Here is a 20,577-nt window from a genome sequence, read left to right as displayed (position 1 = left end):
ACCCCAAGAAGAATGTACCTAAGCAAAAATAGTTTTTAAACGGTTGTTATTCAAAAAATAAAAATAAAGAAATATCGGAAAAAAAAGAACGGATCGCACGAACCCCGTGGGTAATACGTAATTAGTAGTAAATACCTATATATATATATATATATTATATGTAGCGTACTCGAGATGTTTTGTATACTTATATAATCGGGAAATATTGTAAAGACTATCTGCGTTGTATATATGATCTAATTTGATGTCAGATAAGATACGTCTGATACAGCGGTCGTCGGTGACGAGCGATCGGCCGTTGTTCAGTCGCAGTAAAACCCCGTACCTATGTAAAGTACGCGTCGTATCCGCTCCATAGGTGACTAGCGAATAGTGAAAAACAATATTGATCAAGTCAATAATTTTGTAAATTAAAACCTGAGCTATCGTAGACATTATAAAAAAATAAATAACCTAGGACAAGTACTATTGTAGATACTTCGACGCTCACTCGCGAGAAGCCATCGGAATGGAAGAGAACGTTATTTATTTTTATTGTTGTTCCTGCGTCGGAGCCGTATGCCCACCCATAATAATTGGTGTCTACGGTGTGGGAAATAGTGAGTTGTTAACAGACGCGGTTACTTAAAACGTCGGTTGATTGGCGTCTTCTGTGTCATTTGTGTTCAATCCGCTTTTGGCGAACATATTCTAACGATATCATTAAGTGAGCATAAAGACATCCCACAGAGTTTATATTATGCGAGACTTTCATCCGATCGTCATCCCGCGTTGGATAGGTAAGTACCTATCTCCGTATAGTTTGAATATCTACGTCTCTGTAAGGTTCATTATTATAACATAGACAATATACGCACTATTTTTGCGCGTTTAATATTTTAATGATATTAACCCACATAATATATTACAATGTACCTATCTTGTATATTGCTTGTTTGTGTATGTATGGGAATTTCAATAATTGTTGAACGATCATTCCACACTCGACAATACAAAATATAGTAAATGTGTAGGCAATGTAGGTACAAATACCCAACCTACCTATCATCATGACCGACAGAGCACTGAATATCGTATTGTTTAGCTTTAATTTTATAGAAATGCATGTCCGTACATTAAGAAAATAAAAATATCAAAAAATACTGTTTGGAAAAAATAGAAAACCAAGACCACTCCGAATTCAACGCAAGTCCCGCCCCATATCCCATAGGCATACTCCAAAATAATGACGTATTAAATAGAGATTCTAATATGATAATAAGGAATAACTTTGCTACTTTAAAAACTATTGGATATATACGAGTGTGCATGCGTCGAGAATATATTCATTCAGTCTATATTATATTGTATAGTTTAAAAAAAATGTAGGTCAGGTTAGAAAAACAAAATTCTCATATTGTATATTATTATGATGAATATTCTAACTTTTCCAAAACAAATATCGACGGCAGTGTCGCACTTTCAAGGGTTTCCTACACACACCACACATACACACACACATGCACCTAACCTATATATCTATATATATATATATATACAAATGGAATTCGTTCTAGTTGCAGATATTGTATTAATATCAAGCATCTAAATATGTGAGTATTATTATTTTTAACTCGAATTTTTAACTTTATTTTGTGAAATGTAAATACAAAATATAATTCTATAAATATACTAATGGTATACATGGCATCTGAATTAACTGTCATATAACTAAGCTTAATTTTTTTTTTTGCTTTTGCCAATATCGATAGATGAATCCAAGATTGATGGACAAATCCAGATCGACGGATTGACAGTTTAATGGATGTACCCTGGCTGATGGATTAATACCACTATATATATATAATTATATAGTTAATATCTGTATAAGGATATTATAAACTACTGGTGATATAAGTATAACATATTGTATTTACTCAGCAATCGTGAGGCAAGCTATTTTAACAAAAGCAATATTTAGCAATTATTTTCAGCAAAGATTTTAGTCTACCCACCTACCCAATATTTTATCAAACACATAAAAAAAATGTATAGACTATATATGTTATAATATATTTATAATTTATATCAAAGAAAAGAGAACATTTTGAATTAACTATTTAAAACCAAAAAAGAGAAAATATAATACTGGGCCATTATTATCTCAACATTGGACATTTGCTACCTAACCTAACCTTGCTAAGTTAATGAGAAATTAGTAAAGACAAATTATAATTGGGTTGAATGGAATTGTGTCAAGCAGGTGGTTATAGGCCATAGCATTAATTGTTAGTCAAGATAAGGAAAAGTAACCACTTTTCCAGTAATCTGTTTTCGTTAAATTGTTTTTTTCTTTTATGTGCATTACCAGCTACATCTTATACGACCCCTAAAAACTACAATGAGTAAATCTATTGGTAAAAGTATACTATTAATATGTTTTTGTATAAAATCTCGGTGTGCGCACATATGGAAACTATGGCAATAATGCAATATTGCATACGTATACTCTATTTAGATTTCAGAACAAAAAATGTACTACTTCAGGTTAGCTTTAGGCCAACATCAATATTTAAATTATTTGAGCGTTTCTTTTTCGTTGTTCGACAGGCCCGTATTTAGAGGTGGGAGCGCGTTGGTGGGCACATGTCCAGAGGGTGGCATGTCTTAAAGTCACAAAATATTTCAGCAAAATTAATTTTAAAAATGATATTTAAAAAAAATAAACAAACGCATTTCATTTAATATTTTTGTAATTTGTAGTTGTGCAATCAATATTTAAATTCTTCAATATATTGTACATTAGTAAAATTTCTTCCGGATTGAGTTCTGACGAAGTGGTTATCGCGTTACTAGTACGACGTACCTAGCTCGAAAATGGCCAAGTTCCAGTGACTTCATTGTAGCGCTTTGACCGCACAAAAACAAAAAAAAGCTTAATTTATTCTCATTGGTCGCTAGAGCAGAGCGACAACCGATCGACAACCGAGTGACTATTACACGTTGTTTTATTTAAGATTAGTGCTTCATGACTTATATATTTACTTACCTCTATGTTAGTTTTTAATACTCACCCATCCAAAATTTGGAGGAGCGGCCGCTCTGGACACACTTCACCACGCCATTAGTGTTTAGTATAGACTGTGTACAAACGTGTCATATAATGTGTGACGTCGAACGCTCGTTAATTGTTAAGAACATGTTAAGGTATATAAGTTAATAAAGTTAACGCGACATTATAACTTTAAAAGAATCTAAGCTACTTTAAAGTAAACATGGAGAAAAATACTAACCCAACTCGGTTGAAAAAATATATATTATTACATCATAAAATAAGTTATGTTAAAAATACATTCTATATACTATTTCTTATTATTGCACAATAACTGTAATTGTTATGTTATTTCATTTAAATCGAACTGATTCAGAGGAGATAATATTCATTAAATGGAATATTAAGCATAACATCATATCGATTTCATAGCTTTTGACTAAAAAGTAACAGCTTCGTGGCTCTGAAATAAACAATGGGAAAATTGAACAATATTTACACACATTCATTGAACTGTTCTTGTTGATCTTGGTTTGTTTAAAATTAAATTATGTAACGTAGGGGCGTAGCTTCATGGTAAATATAAAAATGTGATGAAAATTGTTGTACAAATTAAGGATTATAATTACTTCAAAGACAAAGTAAAATATTGCTTTGTTGGGGGTCCAAATTATTAATACACAAAGGGGACCTTACTTTATTCTCACTAATTAATTTAGAGCATAATTATTTATAGTAGGTAGGTGGGTAGGTAGGTAGGTGGGTCGGTCGGTACTGGGGTTTTTTTTATCCACAAAAATGTATAACAACCGCGGTATCCATGTACAAATTGTAATTATTCCTCAATAATGTCGTTTGGATAAAACACACATTAGTACAAAGAACTCACTGCTACGGCTGACAAGTTATTTTTTTTTTCAAAAGTGAAGAAAAATAAATTTTAATCAAACAGAAATGTAGGTTTTTTGCATGTTCAGAATTTTTATACGCACATATCATTGTGTTATTTGACAATACAAGAACTGTGAATAGAAATTATAAATTTCGAAACGCCTTATAAGTGAACACGAAGTTTATGTTGTTTTTTTTTGAATTTACATATTTTATATTCTCGGATACCCATACAATCATACATATTTGGCGAATAGCTCGGTTTGTTTTTTATTTTAAAGTCGTATCACAAAAAGTTTATGTAATTTACTCATTTTGTTTATTTATACGTACACCTTTAAGTTTTAAGCCATAATACCTATCACACTTTTATAAATTCTTTTATTCTGGAAAAATGTTAAGTTTTGTGTTCTAAAATCGTTTCACAATATCCATTATTATGGACCGAGAGCAAAAATTGTTTCGAGGGTTTTCTAGCTAATACCTCCGTACCACGACTAGTGACTATCGAGAATTTTCAAAATAATTTCTCTCACGCTATGTCACTACTTATTTTTAGCCTGCGTTAAACTTCTGACCAAAGTTTCGGATTCTTGTAGATTTGCGACACCGCCTACCTAAGTTCCCGCACTCTTGGTCGGTTGCAGCATTAATGTCATTTGAAAAGTTTTTGTTGAAAATGTCCCATCTCAGAAAAATTGTTCCGCTGGCAATTTTATTGACATACCCAACAGAAGTCTGCAGCGTTATCACTTAAAATTAACTTTAAACGATTCAGTACAAATTATATACATCCATTATGGGTTGCAGTCTTTTATTGTTATTTAACTACTGTTTAAAACACGCGTCTTAAAACTGGTGTGCGTTGAATGTTAATATCTATAATTAATTACGCTTTGGTTAAAATAAATGTTTAGTAAATACATGTTTTCTGTGTAAATTATTATACTCGTATGCATTCATAAAAATTAGATTTATTGTTTGTGTTCTTTCAAGTAGGTATTAAATTCATCGTTCACTAATTATATAGTTAGAAAACAGAATCGAATAATAAACTGAACGCATATAACAGGTATAAAAAAAATACTTTTGATTAGCAAAGTAATAATTCTAATGATTTGATTTCCTCAAAAAAGATTATACTATTATATACAAAAACTACTGTTAACTGTAACTATATATTATGTATAACAAAATATAACAATCAACAACCGAATAACTAAATCTTAATACATTCAGTACCATCTTAGTACATCTCAATACTAATCAGATTTAATGATTCAATAGTGTTACAAATTATTCGAAGAATTTTGGATTATCATATTATGGTGGTTACAATTTGTATTGATTATTATTTAAAAGATTTCCCAGGTAGCCTCGAGGTGTATACAGGGAATGTTACTTTGTAGTTTGCATCTATCTATGCAATATATATGTTCCATACACAGGCATGTTATGGCGGACAAGCCGATAAAATTGGTAGGTCGCAGGTACATTTTGAAATTTTGAATGCGTTCCTAAACTCAAATGTTCAAATTTTGAATAACAAAAAGTATTCCGGGGCGGTCCGCGCACCTGCCGTACCTACTTTGGGGGTAGAGTTTTGTGGCTACAATTCTTATCACGTTTTTCGCGATAAATCTTATAATAAAATGCACATGCATTACGTACCAATATTGATTATAAATATAAGATGGATAAGACTAACCAGATGTGTCCGTAGCCTATAGTCATTGATTGCCTGGATTCACATGTCGCCATTCGCTTATTGTGTTTTTGTATTTTGATCTGTGCGGCTTACATAATATTTGACTTCAATACCACAATCTAAACAATAGCTGACTTTACAAACGGGATTTTTTTTAGTTTCCTCTGTTTTAATTAATTTTAAAATATATCTTCACTTTTTTTGTAAATTGTAATCTATTTTTTCGTTTCTATTCTTTCTTTTCGATAATTTACTCTCGATGCCGCAGCGCGATTTTATTTATTATGTGTGTGATCAAACAAATACCTATACAAATATACAATTACATTACAATTAACTCTATATTTATGCAACTATACAACATTATCACTCGAAAAAGAATGATCTATTATCATGAAAAAAAAATACACTTTCATTCCTATCAAATACTCGGAAATAGTAGGTACTAGCTGGTTGGTATTTATTATTCATAAAACGATTACCAACAGTGCATTAAATACGAACAATGAAATAGGTGATTTAAAATGTAATATTTCAACTAAAAATGTACGGGAATTGATCAATTAAAGGGTTTTAAATAAAAATTTAACACGATTATTCCACAGTTGAATCTCTGTGGGTCTAATTTTAGTAATACAATTATTTAAATCTACACCGAGGTTTCATCGAAATTTCATTACAGTCGACTCTAATATCAGGTGGAATATATATGTTAACAGCCAGTGCTCGTCGCACCGAGTGTTTCTGAATTCGAGTGCTGATATAGCGAACAAGTACAAAGGGGAGAACGGCCCTTTTCATATTTTCATTTTATTGCCCACTATAATTGTAGTATTCACGCGTACCTACTAAGTCTGTTATCATTGTATCCCACAGGATAGAACGCGATTTTCTCCACTCGTGCGGCCAAGTATATTATCACCGAGCACATCGACTTATACGGTAAAAGCCCAGCTAATATCCATCACAGCCGTTGGCCCACACTTTGTAATACGACGGACAGACGAACACGGTACTTGAGTGTACACGTCACTGCGGTTTGTGACGAAACCGATTGTTCCGCGATAAAAATAATCAATAAATCTCAGCTAAACAATAACGTAATATTATTTCGATTTATTCGTGTATAATGTATATTATACGCGTATAATTTTTTAAATGTACTCCCCCCCCCTCCCATTGCAAATAGCTGTGCACGCCACTGGTTCTCGTATATTTGACTGATTTCCATTAGGTACTGGTTGTCTGTACATTATTTTCAACAGAACTCGTGCACTCAAATCTGACGCTCGGATAAAATAAGATCTTATAAGTAATTTATTATAAAAAAAAGAAGTCAGTTAACAAATGACCATCGTTTGCGAATAAATTGTCAACTGCCAAGTTATAAGTATTTTCTACAGATGTAACACTTTCAGTGTTGTGTATATATTGCGTGGCATTATATCACGTGATACAGCTGGTTGAAAGAAGTACCATCATTTGAGTTTGTCCAAAGCTTATACCGAACAAACCGAAAGGCGTTACATTGAAAGTAATTTTATCTTTTTATTATGTATATGTATATGTCCAGTCTTGTAAAAATACTTTTGAAATTGGATTTAAATAGACACGAATAGGTAGGTAGGTAGGTAAACTAACCGTCTAAGCCATTGATGGTGGTCGGTATATATTATTTATGAGTTATAATTAATATACATCTGATAACAGCCGGCCAACTTAACGAAATTTTCAATCCGAGGAAGAGTGGTTGTTTTCTTATATTAGACCAAAATATATAATATGTGATTTTTAAAACACTTCCATGGTTTTATGTAGTAAAAAGCAGAGTGTAACCGCTGCTAACCCGAGGTTTTTTTTGTCAAAACGTACCATCATATTTCCGGTATTCACCTTATATGGTTGGTAATTATGCTACCTAATACTACAATACTACATGCGCAATTTAGGAATGCGACTTACTCGAAATCGAATCCTGCTAGTTCTCTTTGGTCTCAAACATTTTCGGCACTACTTTGTGTATCATAATCCACTAGACGCTCACAACACATCTGAATTAATTTTTACTATTTTTCTCTACAAATTGTGTCGCGCACTTCAACTTCCGCTCGTAAACTCATTTCTTATCCTATCCACAGACGTCATTCCAAGGCCTAATCCACTTTAACATGTATATGTGTCCACCACACGCATTACCTTCTCTCTTATTTCTACCCACTGCAGGCATATCACTCGACTTTTAAACTTTTAGCCGTGATAGCCGTATACATAGGTTCGCTTTTATTTTGTTCGAGTTTTGTTCGCTTTTAACCGCACGAGTTGGGATTTCACCGTATTAATAACGAGTATGTGCATGTTCATTTAGCCTACCAAGTTTCAGGATGATCCACAAAAAATCGCAATACCCCAATACCTATATACCTACTTGTTGGTGCACCAAATACCAATACATGTTTGTAAATCGTCCGAGAGCACAATATTCTATAATATATTAAATTCATAAGATTTATACATTTGAGCAAAGGTGTCTCAATTTCTTCAGTGGTATAATATGGAGTATTATAAAACCATGATCCTATATATATTATAAAGTATCTATATATACTATATTGTGCACAGCAATATTAAAAATAAGTTTGCTCAAATATTTTTCTTTGCGCTTTAAAGTTAAAATAAATAAGCCTCTTTTATATTATGTTTGAGTACAGGATTTTATGGGCGTTTCAAAATATATTCATACTCTACTTTCTGCACATTTAAAAAATGGCCGTAGTTTTGGCATATATATTTTTTAATTTCCTAATAGCTTTTGAAAAAAATCGAGAAAAATAGTTGAAGCTGGCGAAAGAATGTAAACGAGCTCGTTAATTTTTATTATTTTACGTACTTATACAACAATAATATATTGGGTCCCACTGAGTCTCTCGTGTCCACGAGTTTAATCTATAGCATATACAATACAATTGAATCCAAAACGAGCCTGTACATTTAATTAACACACACAAAAAAAAAAACAATTGGAATTAATTTACTAATTACTAATAACAAAAATAAAACACACTAACCATCGTTTCTTGAAATTATACTATTGTATTACCATACTTCTAGGCCCCACTTCTGTAGTGAAATCGGTTTTTTACCAATGTGTTACACGCATTGGTGACGTTCATTTTTGTCATGTTCACGCAATGATCATTAATGCCAATACAATTTAATAATTCGATAATTTTTTGGTCAGCGTGACAGCTGTTTTAGTTATTATATTATCTTTTAATGTCTATTTTAGTACACATTTCTTATTCGATACATATTATTGTTCAAATAATTATCTAGATACAATTTTGCACGACTTTGAGTACAATACATCCTGTAATAATAACATTCTCGTCTTTTGTATTCGGCTTTTGATAGTTTGTAAAGTAATTCATAAGAAATTATAAAAACACACTTCGCCGGTTTCGCGTTCAGTTTGTTTACTCAACAGTCATTAATCAAATGAATATCAATATCAACTATATTGATTAAACGGCTACTACTTGTTTATTAATAATACAAACAAAGTGATTCACCAAGCATGCTCAACCCCGTTTATTCTTTTAATGATGAATTTATTAAAACTATGATTTTTGGAATTTTGAAGTATATTTAAAGACCGCATTTTTTGATATTTTTGTGCTATTTAAGGACTGTTGTGTGGTGATACAAACTTCTGTTTATCAAATTAAAACCTCCTTTTTTATTGTAAATAATTATTTAGTGGATCATTTTTTTGAAAATGTTGATTTACCTCATTCAAAATTCCAACGAGTTGTTTTTTATCATTAAAATGTAACACAGTTTATTAAGTAGGCACTAGAAACGTCAAGAATTTGAAAATTTGCCCTTTAAGTATATTTAGAAATTGCAAAATCTGATTTTGAATGGCTGCGTTATGGAAGAAAAAAGGGAACGGGCAAATGAGCGTACTTGCCACTTGGTGAATCGCTCTGTGCCTGTATAATGTATAGTTTAGGATAACATTTAACGTGTCCACATTCCTGTGAATCACAACTACTGTAATTGGTCATGTTCACAGGATGGGATCCGATCGAATGTGGTAGATATTTATGTCAGCCACTGGCAACTGGCAAGTATTTGGTATGGAGTTGATTTTGATTTAATTGCATTCTTTAGTTTACCGGCACACCCTGATTGGTGAAACTGATCGGAGTACGGTCGGTATTTACCCCTTCCAGGTTCAATTGTGATGAAAAATGTCACCTACCGAACGATTTCTACCAGATTGATATTACTTGAAAAAAAAAAAAAACATTGATCATTGAACACATCTCTTCATCCTTATTTATTTACACTTTCTGTGCGGCTGAATCCTAGGAGAACATTGGTAATATTTTGACATTCATAAGTTTTTTTATGCCTGCGTGTCTGATGTCGATTATAAATCACACCTTAGATAGGTACTTAAATATTTAAATGATCGTTTAACTTTAAATAAATATGAATACTATAATAATGGAATTTATCGGGGGTTAATCGCTTTTTATAATCAGTGTAGGAACGTTTGGAAATCTCTGAAAATCATTGGAGATCTTAGGAAATCTCGTATAAACTGTGGAAATTTGAAATATGGTGTACAAAATAGCTCCTATAATGGTTTACCTTCTAAAATTTACTTAGTTGTTCATTTAAATGTAATTAGTTCCAGTACGCACAGTCACTATAGTGATTACACCTCTGCAGAGATATTATTTATGATTTTCAACTCAGTATTTATTATTTCCTACCCTATACTTACAAACGTCAAATTTAGACAATATAATTTAATTTTATACACGTTTCATAATTAAATGGGAGAAATAATTTCAAAAGAAATAAAAATAAACACTTCACTGCTATATCTACCACCACTACCCTCAGTGTCAGGACATAGTGCTTTTTGTCGTAACTCGATCGGTGCGTAATTACGGAGATCAATAAATCCCAAAAGTTTTCCTTCAAGATAACAATAATTATATATTTTTTTAAATGAAGGGTTACAATGCAAAACAATACTTTTTTCATTTTTTTTAATCAAAAATATTGATTTTCTAAAAACTCAAGTACTGTAGAAAAAATAATTTTTAATGGTTAGAATAGAAGCTCGGATTATATAATAAGATATTATAGATATTTATTATATACTATAGAAGATAAATATTTCTAAATATAAACTTATAACAATTATAAATTAACAACTCACTAATATGTACTTTTATCAATTGAATGTTAATGTATTATTGATGATCGTAAAATTTAAATTGAACAAGGTTTTTCATTTTTTATAAAATAATTACCAGTTGGTAGTTACTGAAATATCCTAATAAATGTGTACATGATATTTTTCCTACTTACATATTTTCTTCTCTGGTTTGGTTATACCATGATGGATTAGTCACAAATATCAAAATGCTTTGAATATTGTCTGATCGCACCTTATCTATTATTAAACATGTGATGAAAGAACATTGTGAAACATAAAAAAAATAACGAACAATAAGTATCAACCTAGATTATTTATACGTTAAGGTTAGGTACATTATACCACACAAAGTATAATATTTGTTTTTTAATTAATACTATTTTTATTTTCTGAAAAATAAATAAATAATATTTATATTTAATTTTTATTCGATATAAAATATTTATTTAGATGTTTGAAAAATAAATTTAACTGAATATTGTAGATCTGATTATGACTATATAGTGAACAATCTCAGATTTATTGCATTTAAATCGTAGCATTAAATAAATGTTCATGAAAATATATTATTATTTTATTTGAAATTAGTTTTTCAGAATGCTATTGTGTGCACGTTTATCATTTTCCGATAGAAGAATATTATACTGCTCGTGTAACGATACACAGTGTAATATTTATTGACACACAGTTAAATTACTCTCTATGTTTACATTTATATTATACTTGTACTCTTTTAAGTTTTAATGTTCTTACAATTTGAGCTACAATGTATTTTTAAATGGTTAACTTAATATAATGTATTTTATAGGTTATGTACTATACAACTATATATACATACATATTACAATTTAATATAGTACCAGCTGACCGAGGTTAGCTCGGGCTCAGTTTCAATTTGGCTATTAAACTCAAATTAGGTGTGCATTACAATAATATGGTGCGACATTTCCCAAAGTTTCTCGGCTGAAAATTTTTAGATTTTAGTGGCGGAAAAAAACTCACAATGGGATCATCCAGAAAAATGTAAGTTAATTCACTCTGGGAAGCAACTTCGACATTTTTTTTTCTTTTTCAATTTTTGTTTAAACTGTACTCGAGGAAAAAACTTAAAGAAAAGCGGTTGTCAAAGTAACCCAGCTATGTTCCTCATTTTTAGAATGCTTAGGATAAATGTACATTTTCTTGGAGTTGAGATCTTCACCGATGAACATCACTTACATCAAAAATCCTGTACAAAATTCTGACAAAATCCTTGGAGCTTTTTTTGAGAAAAAATGTATAGTCAAATACGCAATTACTTGTCTGTTAATAGTAGATATATACCATTTGTAAGTATATTTATCTATTATTATTTTCTTAATTCAACTATAAATTTATAATCGAGGCTAGAAGTGTACACTTTTATTTTAATCGAATACGTCTATGCAAATGTCATTATTCACAGTCAGTGTTCGTTTACTCAATTTTACAAGATAAATTTAATTTGTTTATATTTTGTGAGTACATATCAACTAACTGCCTATTTTCTTTAGTAACTTCTAATTATATCTCATAGATCGATGGAATTTTCTAACAATAACAGTGTCAGTGTGTAGACATTTTAGCATAAAATTATATTGGTATACCTAAATAACGATATTATCAATAAATGTCCGTTTAGGACAGTTTTTTTCTTTTATTTTAATTTTAACTTAGCATGGGTTAACAGCTGTTTGGTATTAACATGTATTTTCCTGTAAAGGATTCTTCGACTAAAATTGAATGGATATTGAACAAGTCTTGAATTTAAATGGAATATGATTTAGGTAACCATCTTTAGTCCTAACTGATATTGAGAAGTACAAATACAAAGTAAGCCACGCCCATATTCTTGTTATTCTGTTTTAAGTTTTTGGGGAAAATGGGAAAACATGATAGCCCACCCACAGAACATATAGTAATTAATCATAAACTGTAATAAAAATCGGTAATTTGTTTTAAATAATGTTCCTTGCACCCTCTAGAATAATTCACGGTCTAATAGCATCCGTATTTATTATTTATCAGAGTTCACCATTAAGTACTTACACAATGAATAATTACTCAACTTTTTTCAAAAGGAGAAGACGATATTAATAATAATAATAATAGTCAGGTTCTAAATTGTAAATAAATAAATCTACTTAACTACTATATCTTTAAATTATATTAACAGCTAAATATTTTTCGAATTTAGATTTTCATTCGAAAATACAAAGTATCATTGTGATTTTATTGTATTTATAATTTTATATTTCCATTTTAAAATAAAATGAATTTTTTTATTACTTTATTTTCCTGCCTTGAATATTTTGCTATACATGTACAAGAACGTCAGAGCAGCTATGGTTGTAAGGTTTCTATGAACTAAAATGCATTCAATTTTCTTTGATATTTGTCTTATTTCAACTATATGATTTCGTATTTAATATATTTATTCTGTTTTAAAAAAAAATTAATCATTTTCTAGTTGCGACACGCTGTTTTTGTTTGAAAACAAGAAACTGAACGCTTAATATCCAACCATAGTAAGTAGGTAGTTGGTTAAAATTACAAATATAAATGAAATCATTTTTAAAATTTTTTTTCATTCTACATGATTCACACACACACACACACACACACACACACACACACACACATACACACACACACACACACACACATATATATTTTATTTCGTTGTGGTGTCGCTGTATGGGGGTGAACGGTCATTTGCAAAATATTTGCCCCACACACGTATAACTGACAACATTTAGTATGGATATAAAATTACTTGCAATTATTCTGTGCGAAATAATTACATATTTACATTGGTTGTATTACTGTATTAGTATATAGTATATAATATATTTAAATTATATAAACAAATACAACTTGAACAGTTGAACATAATACACGAAGGACTACATATTTGTGCTGTACACGTTGCGTGTATCCCATTATCAGTATTATCCCAAATCCGAACGCGTAAGTATTTATTTGATTTAAAAGGATTGAACACGCGTTTGCATAATATACGTACTGAGCATAGGTACCTTTTTATAACACGATTACATACGGATAATATTGTATTTGAATTGTGCAACGTTGTCGTATTTACTTTTACATTAGGTAATATTATAACTTATAAGTCAAATACGAAATGTACGTTAGCTGCTATACCCACACAAATTACCATTAGATATAATATTATGATTTTAATTGACATTCATGTAAACGTACAACATTGTGTAGGTGCACACGTCTTAATAATGATATCAAAACTTGTTTTGAATTGCTTGGCTTGAAACTGTTCAATCGGATATAATGTAAATAAATATTAGCGATGCGATGGAATGAAATAAGCAACGTAAAGCTTATAAAGTGTGGCAAAGACGTATAGTTACGAAAAAAGTGCGTAGGAACTTAACGATTAAAATGTAAGTTCTTACATTGTACCTATACTGTAGTCGACTAACTTTTTGTATCCAATGCCAAGCACACATTCCCAACAATAAATGATTTAAAACTATTAATTATAATAATTATTACAAAATATGAGATGCGATCCGGTAATAAAAATACCATTCTATCAAAGTCATCTCCTCTGTCTGTATAGAGACTTATTGCTCAATAATATAGAAACATAACTATGTATCCGATTTCCACGAGGTTTATTGTTGGTATTTTATATTTTTAGGGCGGTTTTATGTGTTTACAGACCCCAACTAAAAAAAAATGTTTTCTGTGTTTATTTACAAAATATAATATAATATAATATTATGTAAATGTGAAATCATATTTTATGCTTTCAAGGAGAATAGGAATTTACAATATCTAACACAGCTAAAAATGGACTGTAAAAACAAAACAATAATATTAATATAATATTATTCTAGTGGTTGGCAAATAAAATCAAAAACGCAATGTTTTTGATTTTCGCGATAAAAATATTGTTACAATTATTATTATTATTATTATTATGAATTTAAAGATAACGACAAACATGAAACAACTAAAATAAAACGACGAAATGAAACCGAGGGAGTACACGCATATCACACATACAATATTATAGGTGTATTATACATTCTGTGCATTTATACACACCAACCCACCCACCTGAGTAGTACTAGCTTGAATTATAAATTTAACGCTTTAACTGCGTTTGAACCAAAACAAAATGCTTAAAGTTTACTACACCAACGTATCATACACGCACGAAACTTTGACGTTGGACAAGATTAAATGTTGTGCGTATAATAACGTAAAATATTCAAATTTTCGAATGCCAACTCGCAACAAAAAATGCAATAACGCATCAAAAACTCGACACGTCATAAGAGTCGTCATAACCATTGTACCATATTGTATTCATAAATTAATTAATTTTCGCCACACCGTGCATAATTATAAAGAATATTATATATTTTTTTTTACGATTTAGATGTTTTTATAATTATTATTTAATATCTATTACGTTCCGCCTTTTACGTATAAGTCATAGCCAACGATAGTATAATATTATGTATACGGGTATCAGACGTTGATGCTTTTAACACGAAACTCTGGTGTGCGACTTTATCACAATAATACGATTATGATTATAATTTAAGTGTGATATAATTTTAATAAGGAGTTGGAACAACGGGTGATGGATTAACGTTGAAGGAAATCGAAAAATACCTACCGTGCACATGTAGGTACGTAATAATTAGTAGTGGACTTCAACATTTTGGCCCGGAAGTGACTTTTCAAAAGGCCCCCTTGGGATCGTGTTAAGTGGTTGAAACAGAGGGGCGGACAATTTTAATTTCAGAATTTTGCTTATGCAGTTAGTTAGTTAAATAATAAAAAAGGATGCACATTTTTCTGCCAACGTTTTCTAAAATACCAAAATATAAAATTTCAAACTTTTTATAATTAGAGATAGGCTGCAGTTGGTTAATTATAGGCGAAACGGGGTGTGCTATATAAAAAAAAAATATTAAAATTTATATTCAGTACAAAAATAATAATTATAGGGTTACCTGCAACCTATATACTATGGTATTTTAGGGACTATTGTAGCCTCGCTCATCCCTCTTATAATTAAAGCACTGGTAATGATACATTGCGTAGGAAAAACATTTCTAATTGGAAAATGGAAAAAGCTCGAGCAGATGTCTCGGCAAGAAGATTAAATGAAAAGGAAAATTCCTGCTACACGGAGACTGTGCTCCGCCCGTACTCAGGTGGTGGACGTCCGTCACAAGTCGTTGGCGTGGATAGAAAAAAAAGAAAGAATATAATACTCAAGGTGGAGTACAGGAGTTGACATATTACATGGAACGTTAGATTCCTTCTCCTTCGTGCGTGCACTATATTTGGGTTCTGCAGTTGAACTTGGAATACTGCTCCTGCAGTAGATTTATACTCACCGAAACTAGACGAATCTAGATTTAAAAGTAGGTAAATAATGATATAATATATTAGTGCAATAAATAATATATATGCGCAATAATAAGTCTTCGGATTAAAATCGTATAGACTTGGGCTCGTCGACAATTGACAACGCAGATTGATAGACCGGGGGTAGACGTTTTTAGGATCTTATAATAATAATAATAATAATATTTTATTTTTGCAAATATAGGTATACAATGCACAAAATAAAACAGACAAATAAACAATATGCAACATTCCCTGTGAACATAGCTTGTATTGGAAGGATCTTGCAATTATTATTATGAACAATGCGACGTATATATTTTTTCTCTGTTGTTTTCGGGACGGATTCACTGTTCGCCTATCAATTAAGCTAATGCGTTCTTAATTTATTACTTACATTTGGAACTCAAACATAATATTCATTTTTCGTTACTAATTTTCGTGTTTTACAGAACATAAAAATTTAAGAACTAAAATTTCGATCAGGGTTGTTTTTTGTTTTTAGATATTTTTTTAAGTGTCATTCTTAGGATGTTTTATTTCGGGCTTTTCGTGTCATCGCGGTGATTACACATCATATCGATGTACAAATGCGTAGGCATATCGCGCTGCACTCGTCACTCATCGACGAATACTGCAGCAGCCGCTGCACCTTGCGTGTCTGCATAAATGCACAATGATATACACATGTGTGGGTATACTCCGCAATCGTCGTTTGCGCGCGGGTGTGCACAGTGCAGTATATAGATACCCACGTGCAATATATTCGCGGGCGGGTTCGTGATGGTGGGGGGGGGGGCGAGGGGCGAATTCGAAAACGAACATCGAAAAAACCACGGGCCCGTCGGCCGCGGCGTGCGATGATGTGCACACCGTCATCGTATCGCACGATAATTATTGTCGTCGCGGCCGTCGCTTTTCGCGGAGGAGATACGACCGACGCGCGTGCACATACACATCTGGTAGGCGTTTTCACTTTAGGCAGTATTGATTGTACGCAGTGTACGCGTTCGTGCCAACGTCGGGAAAACGGGTCAGGGCGCGGGCTTGTCCGCGGAGCGCTCGGGTCCTGCGGGCGGCCGACGCGCGATCCCGCGGCGGCCGATCGCGGACGACGGCGACGGCGACGACAACGCCGACTGACGACGACGACGACGACGGCGACGGCGAGTGACGACTCCGCCGAGAGTAGGTACGCGGCACCCTCGCGCGTCGCGACGATACTGCACCGAGTCCGAGGTTTTGCGGCCGCCGTCGTCATCGCCAGCGCACGTGCGTCGTCCACCCGACGTCAATCTCGACGACCGCGCGGAGATAGATAATATTATTATAATACATCGAAACGCGTCCGACCGTCGCTGTCACCGCCGTAACCGCCCCCCCTCCCCCCCATTGTACGGACGATGCTTGTCCGAGGGTAGATTTGAAATTTTTTTTTCAAAAGTTCGTTTGCCGCGGTTTTTTCTCGGCCCCCCCCCTTCCGACGACCGATACCGTTGCACTCTGAGAGTTCCGTCGCGCCGACGTCATGACTACGACGGTGGCAACTGCAGCAGCTCCGCGGCCACGACGAACCGTCCTCGTCGGAGTGCCGCGTCCCACGGCCGCGGTCGCGGTGCTGGCCGCTGTCGTGGTGGCCGCGGCCGGTGGCGGCGGCGTGTACGCCAAGCTCATGTCCACCAGACAGGCCGCCTGTACTCTTTCCGAATTCGAGTGCTCATCCTCGTCGTCTACCGTCGACGAAGACGACGACGACGTCACCACAGCCGCCGCAGTACGCTGCGTGCCGTCCATCAAGTACTGCGACGGCCGGCGCGACTGTCCGGACGGATCCGACGAACCTCACTACTGCACGCGTGAGTTCAACAAACAGTTTACAACGATTCGTTTTTTTATACTTTAAGTCACCCGACCCCTAAGACATCCGGTTGCGGGATTTAATACGAATTTTGAACGTTTAGTATATGCATGTCAGTCGTGTATAATATAAAATTAATACAACAGTAAATATAATATAGAGCTACAGAATATAAAAAAAAAACAGACACTTTACTATTCGATTTGGGTACAAGTTGAAGATATCGCGTGATCTGTTCTGAAAGTTTCGAGGGAACGATGTAATCAATTATAGGGTTTTGATCAATTCGGGGTTTATTAGATTTAAGATATTCGGTCCGGAACTTTGCAGCGTTTTGTTTGCAAGTTTTCAAAAGTGCGGAATTCGGTTGTTATGAGGTATTTATAACGTTCTGGAAAACTCTGCACAAAAGTCACACTGCAGGTTCTTTAGTGCATCCGATAATACACTGGACGATATATCATATTATTTCATATTTTCATAACTATAATATATACGTTATGTACGTGCAGTCTGCACCCTTATATACATCGATATTATCGTTATATCGTATTGTGAAGGTATTACAGTGTAGTATATCTATATAGGTACTATAAACATATAAATATATATTCATACACAGGTGCACACGTAAACGGAAGCACGCGGAATGTTTTCGACAAAAACGGATGTCCTGTAAAATCATTTCACTTCACATTACATTTTGCCATGGATTTTTTCCTTTCAGCAGTTGTTGGGGCGTTGAGGACGGATTTTTTTTCCCGCCACTCTAGACGGTCAGTCCGATAATATCATATTATAAAGTACGGGGCCGCCCAGTTACCGCCCCTCGAAATACCTGCACCGAGTGACACTGACCTGCCGTTACGGGAAAGCTTTCGCGGTGTAACATTTTCCCACAGCCTTCCAGTGAAACTAGCTAACACCATCGATCGCATCCAAACCGGTTGATGTTTAATATCTTTATTCTTTTTCGTGTTTGTCGCCTATGTCGCTCTACTCTCATAGTTAGAAAGTATCGATATATTAATGCACCCCCTCCCCCATATATGCACCACTATATCGTATTAAATATTTTCAAGTGTCTCAATATTTTGCGGGACGCAGGTGTTGGTGTGCGTTTTGCATTCATTTATTTAGGTGGGTATTATTTTGCTCAAACATCCGAGTTTCGTAAAATTAGTTTTAGGGGTATGTAGTAATATTTAGAGACGAGGAAAGTGCTGGTCGGTTTCGATCAACATCTGACCATCGATCAACTTTTTATGATTTACCTACAAGTTAGTGTTAAATATTTGCAACCCATAAAACGATGTGAAATGAAGCCGATGAATATGATGTCCGTGGTCACGAATAGTATATTATTATTATATAGCCGTCTCGTTTACCGGGAAAATGGTCGTAGCGATATTTATAACCAAATGAATAATATACGAGTCCCGCAGACCGCGAACGGTCGAAAACTTTCCGTCGACAATCGTCGATTTAATAAATACTGCACGCCACGTATAGTAATGTAGTGTGTATTATTATTTATTAAAATATTTAATATTTATAAACACCGACCGCTCCCTCGGAATATCATATACCGTGATTTCGTCGAAAATCTCTTCGCATTTAATGCGATATTATGTTACATAACTCCCGTGCACATGGTACATCGTAAAAGTTTAGTTAGTTCAAAACTGTATTAAGCCTCGACCGTCTGCTGCAGTTCATTGATACATTTGATTTTATAATTTTTATTTTCTATACTATACCTTCACTCAATAATGACTTCTACTCTTGTTGTAATATTAGTTTAACCCATAACTTATAATTCAGTACAAACGACTAATAAATAATAATAATTAGGTACGCGTATTTCCAACATCGACATTCATATTAATAATATGTAGCACTGCGAGTAGGTACATTGGTGTGGTAACGTAAATTGATAATATGGAGAAAAACGAGTTTTTAAGTTGTTTTAGTATCTTAAATTACCGATATATAAATAAAATGTATTTAAAATGTTTGAAAATTGTATATTATATTATTAAAAGTGTTTACAAAAAATGCATTCTTTAAAATATTAATACATTTGTTGCATTAATTAATAACTTTTTTACCTATGCTATGATGTATTATTTTGAGATGATACACTAATGCAACGGTATTTTTAAACAATCTGTTTGGGCATTGCAGTACCTATAATAGATCAAAATAATACACTATATACACTATACAGTACATACATTGTAGATAATTTATTAATTTCGTTTAATGTTTATACACTATTATGTAGTTTAATGCATTCAATTTTGTCAGTACGACATAATGTGCACGAGCACGACTAGTGCATTGTAAATAATGCTATTTTTACCATAAAAAACATGTAAAATCATCAATTCTCTGAGTTACTACACTAGGTAATAATG

General features: G+C 33.0%; 1 protein-coding gene across 1 annotated transcript in view; it reads left to right on the top strand.

The window, feature by feature from the left end:
* The first annotated feature begins 17,501 nt into the window (after nucleotides 1–17,501).
* LOC111035824 overlaps nucleotides 17,502–20,577 on the top strand; it is a 62,716-nt gene continuing 59,640 nt past the window's right edge. The window contains exon 1 of the mRNA XM_022317606.1: nucleotides 17,502–18,155. Coding sequence (XP_022173298.1) covers nucleotides 17,828–18,155 — 328 coding nt within the window. The 5' untranslated portion in view covers nucleotides 17,502–17,827. The remainder of the gene's footprint in view (nucleotides 18,156–20,577) is intronic.

Source organism: Myzus persicae, unplaced genomic scaffold (assembly GCF_001856785.1).
Source record: "Myzus persicae strain clone G006 unplaced genomic scaffold, MPER_G0061.0, whole genome shotgun sequence".
Classification (NCBI taxonomy): Eukaryota; Metazoa; Arthropoda; class Insecta; order Hemiptera; family Aphididae; genus Myzus; species Myzus persicae.
The sequence above is the reverse complement of the archived record's forward strand: the minus strand, read 5'-3'. Positions and strand labels throughout refer to the sequence as shown.